The 9,229-nt window shown below is 43.6% G+C and overlaps 6 protein-coding genes across 9 annotated transcripts; 3 read left to right on the forward strand and 3 right to left on the reverse strand.

Annotated features, from left to right (window-relative positions):
• Nucleotides 1–116: 116 nt before the first annotated feature.
• LOC6497448 (sorting nexin-32) lies at nt 117–2,900 on the forward strand. Of its 2 annotated transcripts, XM_014906223.3 has the most exons (8): nt 117–259; nt 422–808; nt 865–986; nt 1,187–1,631; nt 1,687–1,869; nt 2,153–2,170; nt 2,330–2,439; nt 2,494–2,900. In XM_014906223.3, the coding sequence occupies exons 1-8, from the start codon at nt 137–139 to the stop codon at nt 2,585–2,587; spliced, it is 1,482 nt and encodes a 493-aa protein (XP_014761709.3). In that variant the 5' UTR covers nt 117–136; the 3' UTR covers nt 2,588–2,900. The 2 variants fall into 2 exon arrangements, with proteins under 2 accessions (XP_014761709.3, XP_001962056.4); XM_001962020.4 differs by lacking the exon at nt 2,153–2,170 and having other exon boundaries at nt 118–259.
• Nucleotides 2,901–3,027: 127 nt separating this feature from the next.
• Nucleotides 3,028–4,108, forward strand: LOC6497449. Its single transcript, XM_001962019.4, has 2 exons — nt 3,028–3,334; nt 3,394–4,108. Exons 1-2 carry the CDS (start codon nt 3,122–3,124, stop codon nt 4,042–4,044), a joined length of 864 nt encoding a protein of 287 aa, XP_001962055.1. The 5' UTR covers nt 3,028–3,121; the 3' UTR covers nt 4,045–4,108.
• A 27-nt stretch (nt 4,109–4,135) lies between these two features.
• On the reverse strand, nt 4,136–5,287 carry LOC6498088. 2 transcript variants are annotated; one of them, XM_014906492.3, is made up of 3 exons: nt 5,178–5,287; nt 4,757–5,116; nt 4,136–4,697 (listed from the first exon to the last, which is right to left on the reverse strand). In XM_014906492.3, the coding sequence occupies exons 2-3, from the start codon at nt 5,112–5,114 to the stop codon at nt 4,261–4,263; spliced, it is 795 nt and encodes a 264-aa protein (XP_014761978.1). In that variant the 5' UTR covers nt 5,115–5,116; nt 5,178–5,287; the 3' UTR covers nt 4,136–4,260. The 2 variants fall into 2 exon arrangements, with proteins under 2 accessions (XP_014761978.1, XP_001962054.1); XM_001962018.4 differs by having other exon boundaries at nt 4,757–5,220.
• Nucleotides 5,288–5,703: 416 nt separating this feature from the next.
• LOC6498087 (cytidine deaminase) lies at nt 5,704–6,680 on the reverse strand. Its single transcript, XM_001962017.4, has 2 exons — nt 6,455–6,680; nt 5,704–6,301 (listed from the first exon to the last, which is right to left on the reverse strand). The coding sequence occupies exons 1-2, from the start codon at nt 6,522–6,524 to the stop codon at nt 5,859–5,861; spliced, it is 513 nt and encodes a 170-aa protein (XP_001962053.1). The 5' UTR covers nt 6,525–6,680; the 3' UTR covers nt 5,704–5,858.
• Nucleotides 6,681–6,908: 228 nt separating this feature from the next.
• Nucleotides 6,909–7,795, reverse strand: LOC6498086 (cytidine deaminase). The gene is made up of 3 exons (XM_001962016.4): nt 7,622–7,795; nt 7,378–7,570; nt 6,909–7,190 (listed from the first exon to the last, which is right to left on the reverse strand). Exons 1-3 carry the CDS (start codon nt 7,683–7,685, stop codon nt 6,971–6,973), a joined length of 477 nt encoding a protein of 158 aa, XP_001962052.1. The 5' UTR covers nt 7,686–7,795; the 3' UTR covers nt 6,909–6,970.
• A 312-nt stretch (nt 7,796–8,107) lies between these two features.
• On the forward strand, nt 8,108–9,144 carry LOC6497450 (transmembrane protein 222). Of its 2 annotated transcripts, none has more exons than XM_001962015.4 (2): nt 8,108–8,307; nt 8,371–9,144. In XM_001962015.4, the coding sequence occupies exon 2, from the start codon at nt 8,383–8,385 to the stop codon at nt 8,971–8,973; it is 591 nt and encodes a 196-aa protein (XP_001962051.1). In that variant the 5' UTR covers nt 8,108–8,307; nt 8,371–8,382; the 3' UTR covers nt 8,974–9,144. The 2 variants fall into 2 exon arrangements, with proteins under 2 accessions (XP_001962051.1, XP_014761710.1); XM_014906224.3 differs by having other exon boundaries at nt 8,111–8,307; nt 8,400–9,144.
• The last annotated feature ends 85 nt before the right edge of the window (nt 9,145–9,229 follow it).

The following is a 9,229-nucleotide window of genomic DNA, read 5'->3' on the forward strand; positions in this document are numbered from 1 at the left end:
TTAACTCATATGAGATCCTGTTTAAAATGTAGTTTTTCATAGAATAAATTATGTCGCCTATTTTTTATTTTATTTTAGTAATTATCTAAAGCTTAATTTTAAAATTGCGCCATTAATAGAGGGGCAGTGCGACCAGATGTCAAAAGTGAAAAGTTCCATCTCTAAATCAAAAGTTTCCAAGTCGATCCAGCAACGAAGCGTTTTTCTTGTTTATTTCGGTGCTTTAATTAAAAACAATTTCTTCGGCCGCAAAATGATGGTAAGAAATAAAATTGGAATAAACCCGTATATAATTGCAATGTATTTTCCTCGAACCGAGTTGCTGAGAGTAAATACAAAAGATGTCCTCACACAAAGAGTTCTTATCAAAAAAATGGGCGTAATTGGATAGAGTGCATTAAACTTTTCGTTGCACTTGTAGGACGGCACGGATGACTCAAATCTGCTGAACAGTAGCTCGGCGAACAACGGCGCCACCATGGAAATAGCCTCGCCAACAAATCCTCTGGCAGTTCCTCCCACATCCGGTGGCAGCGTGGTAACTGGAGCAACAAATGGCAGTGGTTCGGCCACTTCGCCGGACAGCTCATCCTCCGCTCCGGCTACGCCCGCCGCCCTGGGTGAAAATGCCCTACATGTGGAAATCTCCGATGCGCTGAGCGAAAAGGAAAAGGTAAAGTTTACAGTCCACACACGTACAACGCTGCCAGGATTCGCCAAAAAGGACAATAACGTGGTCCGTCAGCACGAAGAGTTTGTCTGGCTGCACGACCGCATCGAGGAGAACGAGGACTATGCCGGCTATATTGTATGTAAGCTAGAGAAAGTCCTGGCTATGTGATAATTTGAAAATCTTTGTCTTAGATTCCGCCCTGTCCACCACGTCCGGACTTCGATGCATCGCGGGAGAAACTGCAACGCTTGGGAGAGGGCGAGGGGAACATGACCAAAGAAGAGTTCAAGAAGATGAAGTCGGAGTTGGAAGCGTAAGTTTAATTTAATCCTAGGAAGAGGAGCAATTCCCAGAAAGCTTAGACTCTTATCAGTGGGTTTATTTCAAATGCAAATGAATTAAAGATAATCACAAAAAAATACAACTTTTTACTAATACTATGTTAGAGTGAAATTGTGTCACTACTATGATTAAGTGTCAATGACTTAATTTTGTTTTATGTTTACTTTTCAGCGAGTACCTGGCCACTTTCAAGAAGACTGTGGCCATGCACGAGGTCTTCCTGCGCCGCCTAGCCAGTCACCCGGTCTTTCGCGTCGATCAGCACCTAAAGGTTTTCCTCGAATACGACCAGGATCTGTGCGCCAAGCCCCGCAAGAAGATGGCCATATTTGGCGGTTTCGTAAAGTCCTTGGGCAAGACCACGGACGAGATCCTGTTGAGTGCTACGGTCCGTGATGTAAACGACTTCTTTGAAAACGAATTGCAGTTCCTTACCGAATACCATGGACACTTACGCGAGGCAGCTGCGAGAACTGAGAAGATGACACAACGCCACAAGGATGTGGGTGACTCGCACCAAAAGATTTCGAATGCGCTGACACAACTCTCGACCACAGAAAAGGGAAATATGGAGACATTTGTGGCCAAAACGGCAGAAATATTTGAGAGAATCAAGGTAAATAACAAAAGTTATTATTAAAAGATGATATGAAGACTATTACTCTATATAGAATCTGGAAACCCGAGTAGCTAGTGACCAGGATCTCAAGCTGGGCGATACCTTGCGCTACTACCAGAGAGACAGTGATGCTGCCAAGGCTCTGTTGATCAGACGCCTGCGATGTTTGGCTGCCTACGAGACGGCCAACAGGAATCTGGAGAAGGCTCGCTCAAAGAATAAGGACGTCCATGCGGTAAGATTGGGTCAGGGTTGAATCAATTGCTTCAAGAACTCTCTTTTTTCAAGATTTTTTTTCTAAAAGCAATTGTTTTTCAATGAAAAGAAAATTTAGCGGGGCATTTAATTCTCACGCTTCACTAATTTCACTAAAGAAAACAAAAAAAATGAAAAAAATTATTTGCGTTCTTGTATTTTTTCTGCTGACATTGCTCTGATCTCCACTCGCCTGTCCCCTTCTGTTTCTTCACTTTTTCGTGCGCGTGTTTGTGGTTCTGTGTTCTGCAAATCCGCCGCAGCCTTTGGAGGTGCAAGAGGTATTTGGAATTTAAGGTTTTAGCCAAGTAGATGTGTTGCTCACCCCACTCTAATTGCTGCATGCCTCATTTCACTGTTTGCCCCACTGTAGCATGTATTGATTGATTTGACAACCTTATCTTGAGAGTGTTTCTCACGAATTTCTCAATTTCCATTAGGCCGAAGCCGCCCAAGCAGAGGCCTGCGAGAAGTTTGAGTCGATGTCCGCATGCGGAAAAGAAGAACTGATTGGATTCCGCAATCGACGAGTGGCTGCTTTCAAAAAGAGGTAAAGAGAATAGCTTTTTATGAAATATATAGATTATAATCATATATCTTACAGCCTTGTGGAGCTTTCCGAACTGGAGATCAAGCACGCCAAGACCCAGTATGAATATTTGCGTCAGTCGCTGCTGGCTTTGAAGGAGATTGCCTGAGACGGGGAACCGGGGCCGGATAAGGTGGAGGAATCGGATGCAGAATAGCCAAACGCCCCGGGAGATGAATTAAATCAATTGTTCTAATTGCTAAGCAAACAGTTTATTATTGCACGGGTCGGATCCGAGTGCAACACCCATTATTTACCTTAGCCCATGTATTGTATTAACGAATATCCATTTGTTTTGTGAACAGAGCGCTTTTATAATTGTAAAACAAGCATTCCTCTCTAAAGCATAAAACTATACAATTTTATTGTAAACACTTTGATTGCATTTGAAGCAGAATATAAACGAAAAATATTGTACAGTAGGCAGTCTATTTGTAAACAATCAATATACTGGGGCTGATACCTGGCATTTTTTTTTTATAAACGTTGGTAGCCAGGCGACAGGACACCGCAACCAAACAGGATTACCGCCAAATTTATCATACCAAGAAGAACACCCACCGATAGAGGGAATTTTCTTTGTTTTCAGAGTTTTACGTTAGATTTTCTCGACTTTTATTCAGTTATAAAAAATCCTTTAGCCATGGATGTCTTCGGGTGCTACGATTACAAGCGTCCTGTCAACGACAAGCAAACCGATTGGCGGACCTCTCAGTATCGCGGTCACCGTCACATCACCGACCTGCGGATGGAGAATAAGCTGAATGCCAAATTTGCAGACAAGGGCATCTACGTGAGGGATCCGTTGTTGTCCGAGAAGCCCCGCACCGATGTTTCGGCCAATTTTGTGTGGAAGGTAAGAATATATACCTCAGACTTAAAGCCATACTATTTATATATATCCTTCATATATAGTATGGCAATCCCGATGCTCTTAGGAACCCATCGCTGAATATGAAAACACAGTACATGAAGCCCCTGGATGAGTGCTGTCTTCGGTTCATAAAACGAAAAATAAAACCAATATCGAGTGTGACCCAGGACACTTATGTTCTCAAAGAAATGCCTGAAGAACAGGCAGTACTACCCATTACCATGCCAAGTGCAGTGACGACCACCAATCTGGTCATCGACCGCTCGCAGGAAGGCATTAGCAAGTACCTGGACCCCAATGCCACCACCTACAACTTGTCGTATGTGAGACATAGCAATGAGGCCCTGACTGGAGGCATTGCGGCCCACGACAATCTCACCTTCTGGAATTGGTCGGAGAAAGTGGTGGCAATGCGAAAAGTATCCCGGGAACCGGATCCCATTCTGTGTGACGAATTTCCCTCACAAAATTGTACCAAACGACGTTGCGAGTTCCAGAACATGTTGAAGCCGGTGCCCCACTCGGGTATGGTGACCGAGGTGCGCGAGAACTACATCGATCCACTATTCCGCAAGGTTGAGTTTGATCCGGACGTGAACCCGAGGCTGGTTAATGCCGATGTCATTCCATTTGCCAAGAAGAGCGAGTATGCCATTTACGGATCTGGCGAGCCGGTTGTGAAGTACGTCTAGGTTTTCTCTTTATCCAATGGCAATTATTTTCGCAAAATTAAAGTTACGAGCATGTCGTTCATTATTCATCTTGGTATCTACTTTTCACGGCTTGCGGATCATGGATTTATTGAGATATTCATAATTTATAAAAATAATTTAAGGTCAGGTGGACTGATTGGATTTTATCCCAAATTTAGTAGAGGAAAGTCCTTAACCGGTACACAAGTTGCTGTGTCACTCGTATGCACTGAAGCTATGGGGCAGAAGATTGTAGGCAGATGTCACCAGCACCTCTTCGTCGTCATCGATGGCTGGAATGCAGCCCTCCTGTTCTGGTGGCGGTGCCTTGGCAATGTAAATGGGAAAGTCCCTCGTTGCAAATTCCCGGATAAATTGTCGGCATACGCCGCAGGGTGTGGTGAAACCATCCGGATGATAGGCCACCACGGCACCTGCCGTGTACCGTTTCTCGCCCTCGCTAACGCCCTTGGCCAGAGCACACCGCTCCGCACAGTTTCCGGGCGTAAAGGCCGCGTTCTCGATGTTGCAACCCGAGTAGATTTGACCGCATTTGGCCCGGAAGGCGGCTCCCACCTTGAATTTGCTGTAGGGTACATAGGCGCACCTCCGGGCGGCAAGGGCGGCCATTAACAGTTCGCGCCCATCTTCACCTGGAAGGGACAGAGACTACACCAAACCGAACCACCTTTAAACTGATCAACCAACTAACCCACATAGCGAAAGGCCACTGTAAACTCGTCTAGCTTCAGCGGATGGGGGAGATTGTCGGATTCGCTAACCCGACCCCGCTCTCCGTTAGCAAAGGCCTCCCGACGAGCCAATTCGCAGAGCAATCCTTTCAAGGTCTTTTGGTAGGACTTGAGTTTATCCTTGAGGTACTGGCGACGCTCTGACTTGCCCATTTGACCACCGCCCTGGGCGACCCTCTGTTCCTGGCGACGGGCCAGTTCGCACTGCAGCTTCTCGAGCGTCTCCATTTTCTTGGCCAGTTCCTTCCGCCGGAGCTCGTCCTGCATCTCGTTCAGGCACTGCATGTACCGCTGAAGGAGTTTACGCTTCTCGGCCATATCTGTTGAATTAAAAATTTATTTTAAATGTCAGTTTTTTTTTCTATAGCCAAAAACTTTTACTAAATGAAGGGAAGTGGGATAAAGTATTCCAAGGTAACTTTCTCTACAAACAATTTTGTTTTATAAACTTTGGAAATTGTTTTCTAGATAATAGATGATTTTGAGTATATGTAATATTAAGTTAAGATCTTGAAAGTATGTAAAAACTAGTACTAACTAGGCTATAAGGTTTAACAGTCTATTCAAGAATATTAAAACTATGACTAATGGGTTTGTTTGTTTTAGACAATTTTTAAAATCACTAATAATCAATAAATTTAATTTTTATTCTCAATAAAAAACAACTTCATTGTCTAGGCAACCAATACATAATTACACTTTGTATAGTCGATGAAGTTTAAGTTTTAAATATAATTTTTAAAAAATAGTTGCAGTCTTCTATACCTTCCATACCCTCTTATAAGTCCTATCATTTAAAAGGCGCTACTATCAAAACATTTCTAGAAGAATCAAAAATCTTATCAATAGCATTTTTATTTTATAATTTTTGATGGCAGTCAGCCATCGATAAAATCTACTCTTCGTGTTAAGCAGTGTAACTTTCTTTATTTCAAGTGATTAGATTAAAATTATACAGATTACAATATAAATGAGGCAGTTTAGGGGAGTGGGTTGGTCATCCGACCTTGAACAGCTCTTTTTTTCTGTTTTTTTTTTTGCAATATCGCCTCTCCGCCTGTCTCACTTCCGATATGTGCGAAAACTGCTCGGCAGCAGATTGAAGATAGAAGTGCATAGAACGGGGTCCTCGCTGCGGAAAGGTTCCTCCTTGGCAGCAAATCTTGCATCAATGTCCTGGGCAACATAGATGGGTATGTCGTCGGTGGCAAATTCGCGGATAAACTGACGGCACACCCCGCACGGGGTGGTAAACACATCTGGCTCAAAGGCCACAACAGCACCCACTGAGAACTCGGTGGTGCCCTCGCTTACGGCTTTGGCAAGAGCTGTTCTTTCGGCACACGAGCTGGGTGTAAAGGCCGCGTTCTCCACATTGCAGCCCGCAAAGATTTGGTCATTGGCCTTGGCCCGAAAAGCAGCACCGACCTTGAATCCACTATACGGCACATAGGCTCGTTGGCGTACCTCGGAAGCTGCCCTAAGAAGTTGCTGAACCGTCGTATCTGAAATCCAAATTAATCCACGTCACAAAGGGTTTAGAAAGGGTGTTTATAATCTTCTCTAATAAATATAATTTTTTGTTAAATATATTTTCCAAGAACGACTGTTCCTTTTTGACACTAAAGCTTCTTCCTGTTTACAGTCAGGAATCTTACCGAGGCTGCCAAAGGTAACGACTTCCTCCTTCTTCTCTGGACGGGAAAAATTTTCAGTCAGATGCGACATTATTATTTAATATTTTTAGTCAATGGAGGTGGAGGCTCGCCCCTTTTTGTTTTGCCCAAAAAAAAAGAATTTGTTATATTTTTAGCGAGGCGAGTGCGTGGCTTCTTGTTTCTCCTCTGAACGTCCGCTGGCAAATGGACGGCTTCTGGTGACGACGCGGCGCTAAGTTGGCTATGATAATAGCAATAGTTCTCTCCACCGCACGGTGGTGACGAAAATAAACACTTGGCCAACACGGAGAGGGAGAGATAAGGCAGCGATCGATGATCGGAGAGCAACAATAATACACAAAACATATGCTATCGTTAGCCTCGGCTATCAGTTCTATCAACAGTAACGAGGGGTGGGTTTACTATATAAAAAAAAAATTAGAAAACAGGGGACTTCACACAAATTGATATATTGCACATAGGTTGCAGTTAAAATGCATTATGCCGGCATCCGGTCTATTTTCCGTTTGAGAAGCTAAAGCTGTTGGGCAGGAGTTGGAGCACACTGGTACAGAGAACCCTCAACGGCAGATTGCTCGGCTTGGCAGCGTACAGGGGTATGTCTTTCCCATTGACGAACTCCGACAGGAACTGCCTGCAGACGCCGCATGGCGTGGTGAATCCATTGTCCTGCTGGGCCACCACCGCACAGGCCACAAAGTCGCGCTTGCCTTCACTGAAAAATAAAATTTAGAGTTCAATATATATTTATTTAAATGATAATGATAGTGATGAAACAGTATGATTTTGCTGATTAGCTTTAGTTATATGATTATTGACGCAATAGTGAAAATATGATACTCATTATTAAGCTGTAACTTCCTTGAAGCATAGGTGACACCCCAGACTATTGACCCACTGACCTGATGGCCTTGACGGCTGCTGTGCGCTCCGCGCAAATGCAGGTGGCATAGGCTCCGTTCTCGATGTTGCAACCAGAATATATGGTTCCATCGCTGGTGCGAAGGGCAGCTCCTACCGCAAAGTTGCTGTAAGGGCAATATGCCTGCTTCCTGGCCTCCGTGGCGGCGTGGATGAGCTCCTGGATGGCAGGATCTATAAGAGGTAGACGCTTTAATGATTGAATTTATAACTCCCATCACTTACCCAAGCTGTCGAACTCCCGCACATTAAGCCCGTCTCTGGCTCCATTGATAAACACCTGTGTCATGGCTGTAGTGCTTGGAAAACTAAATATTTCGCAACCGAAAACAACTCAGCAAACAAACAGTTCCGTTTCTCAGCGTAACCTCTGGACAGCTGTTCTGAAAAGGGTCGTAGTTTATAGGTTTAAAGGGGATACAAGTCATTAAAAATTTTAATGACAAAAAAACCATTTAAATCATCATTACCAAAGGTCGAAATTTTAAAACTCTATTATAAAAACTGTTAAACTAGTGTTTAAATGACAGCTCATTTAAATTTTTATTTATGCATTATTTTAAAGGCTGCCAAAACTGAACTATTTCTATAATATCCTATTACATTTTCAATAAGAAATCTAATGGATAAATATATTTTTTATTTTATTAAATAAATTGTAATATATTTAAAAAAGACCCCCTAAATTCTACCAACTACGCCCCGGCTTGCAGCAATGTTTTCCAACACTGTCACCCCCTCTCCAAGCAAATAAAAATCCAGGTGAATGTGTGTAATTTGTTTACACACTACCGCAATCTCTCTGCAATAACAAAACACTCCGTGCGCCTGTTTTATTTTCCTGTTATCAATCACACTCGGAAAAGTTGGCGACCGATTTGGTGGGCATTACGACCGGATAAACCCAATTAGTGAGTGACTGTTCTTCGTGGTTTCCTTACCTCCAAAAAAATACCCACCAATTCCGAATTTTGATTTTCGAAATAATGTCGACGAACCTAAGACTCGACCGGCAACCGTCAGAGAACGTGGAGATCACCATGGGCAGATCCGGCGGCGGAGCTGGAGACGGAATCCAGGAGAGGTTGCCGCCCATCAGCGTCGAAGCACAGCGTTTTCCGTTTTGCATCGTGTGGACTCCCATTCCCGTGCTCACCTGGATTTTCCCGATGATCGGTCACATGGGCATATGTACGTCAGCAGGCGTGATCCGCGACTTTGCTGGAGCCTACTTTGTTTCTGAGGACAATATGGCCTTTGGAAAGCCCACCCGCTATCTGCAATTGCATCCGAAGTATGTGGAAGGGGGCAGCGACGCCTGGGATGAGGCGGTGTCGAAAGCTTCCGTGCTCTATGGCACTCGTATTCATAATATTTTCTGCGACAACTGTCACTCACATGTCGGCACTGCCCTGTCTTACATGAGGTACAAGGACAGCACTTCCTGGAATATGGTGATACTGAGCATGTGGCTTTTTGGCTGTGGTCGGTACGTTGGGATTTCGGGCTTCCTCAAGACCTGGTTGCCGTTTGCTATTCTAGTCACCATTTGCGTCCTATTGGGCGTCTACTTTTAGTTTCTAAAATCACTAATGTATTTGTCATCTAGTTTCAATTAATGTAAACAAACTCACTCTTATTATACATATATTATGTTGTAAAGCTTAATTCCAGACGCGTATAAGGAATCACTTGCTAAATTAAATAAAAAAAGAGCTAAGAGAAGATTGCAGTTCATTCTAAAAATATATTCAAGCTAATTACTTTGGAGTAAAGTATGTCGTTGCCCACATTTAATACGGGGAAACTATTTTAAGCAAATGGAAATTAAGA

The sequence above is a fragment of the Drosophila ananassae genome, chromosome 3R (genome assembly GCF_017639315.1).
Source record: "Drosophila ananassae strain 14024-0371.13 chromosome 3R, ASM1763931v2, whole genome shotgun sequence".
Taxonomy (NCBI): domain Eukaryota; kingdom Metazoa; phylum Arthropoda; class Insecta; order Diptera; family Drosophilidae; genus Drosophila; species Drosophila ananassae.

What these genes read in the sequence shown, in the direction of transcription:
- LOC6498086 (XM_001962016.4), bottom strand. Translation starts at nt 7,685, where the DNA reads ATGACACAGGTGTTTATCAATGGAGCCAGAGACGGGCTTAATGTGCGG. An exon ending in GCGGGAGTTCGACAGCTTGG is followed by an intron (nt 7,571 to 7,621) that starts GTAAGTGATGGG and finishes TACCTCTTATAG; the next exon opens with ATCCTGCCATCCAGGAGCTC. An exon ending in GCAGCCGTCAAGGCCATCAG is followed by an intron (nt 7,191 to 7,377) that starts GTCAGTGGGTCA and finishes TTTATTTTTCAG; the next exon opens with TGAAGGCAAGCGCGACTTTG.
- LOC6497448 (XM_014906223.3), top strand. Translation starts at nt 137, where the DNA reads ATGTCAAAAGTGAAAAGTTCCATCTCTAAATCAAAAGTTTCCAAGTCG. An exon ending in TCTTCGGCCGCAAAATGATG is followed by an intron (nt 260 to 421) that starts GTAAGAAATAAA and finishes TTGCACTTGTAG; the next exon opens with GACGGCACGGATGACTCAAA. An exon ending in GTGGCTGCTTTCAAAAAGAG is followed by an intron (nt 2,440 to 2,493) that starts GTAAAGAGAATA and finishes TATATCTTACAG; the next exon opens with CCTTGTGGAGCTTTCCGAAC.
- LOC6497450 (XM_001962015.4), top strand. Translation starts at nt 8,383, where the DNA reads ATGTCGACGAACCTAAGACTCGACCGGCAACCGTCAGAGAACGTGGAG.
- LOC6497449 (XM_001962019.4), top strand. Translation starts at nt 3,122, where the DNA reads ATGGATGTCTTCGGGTGCTACGATTACAAGCGTCCTGTCAACGACAAG. An exon ending in CGGCCAATTTTGTGTGGAAG is followed by an intron (nt 3,335 to 3,393) that starts GTAAGAATATAT and finishes CTTCATATATAG; the next exon opens with TATGGCAATCCCGATGCTCT.
- LOC6498087 (XM_001962017.4), bottom strand. Translation starts at nt 6,524, where the DNA reads ATGTCGCATCTGACTGAAAATTTTTCCCGTCCAGAGAAGAAGGAGGAA. An exon ending in CGTTACCTTTGGCAGCCTCG is followed by an intron (nt 6,302 to 6,454) that starts GTAAGATTCCTG and finishes TTTGGATTTCAG; the next exon opens with ATACGACGGTTCAGCAACTT.
- LOC6498088 (XM_014906492.3), bottom strand. Translation starts at nt 5,114, where the DNA reads ATGGCCGAGAAGCGTAAACTCCTTCAGCGGTACATGCAGTGCCTGAAC. An exon ending in AGTGGCCTTTCGCTATGTGG is followed by an intron (nt 4,698 to 4,756) that starts GTTAGTTGGTTG and finishes TGTCCCTTCCAG; the next exon opens with GTGAAGATGGGCGCGAACTG.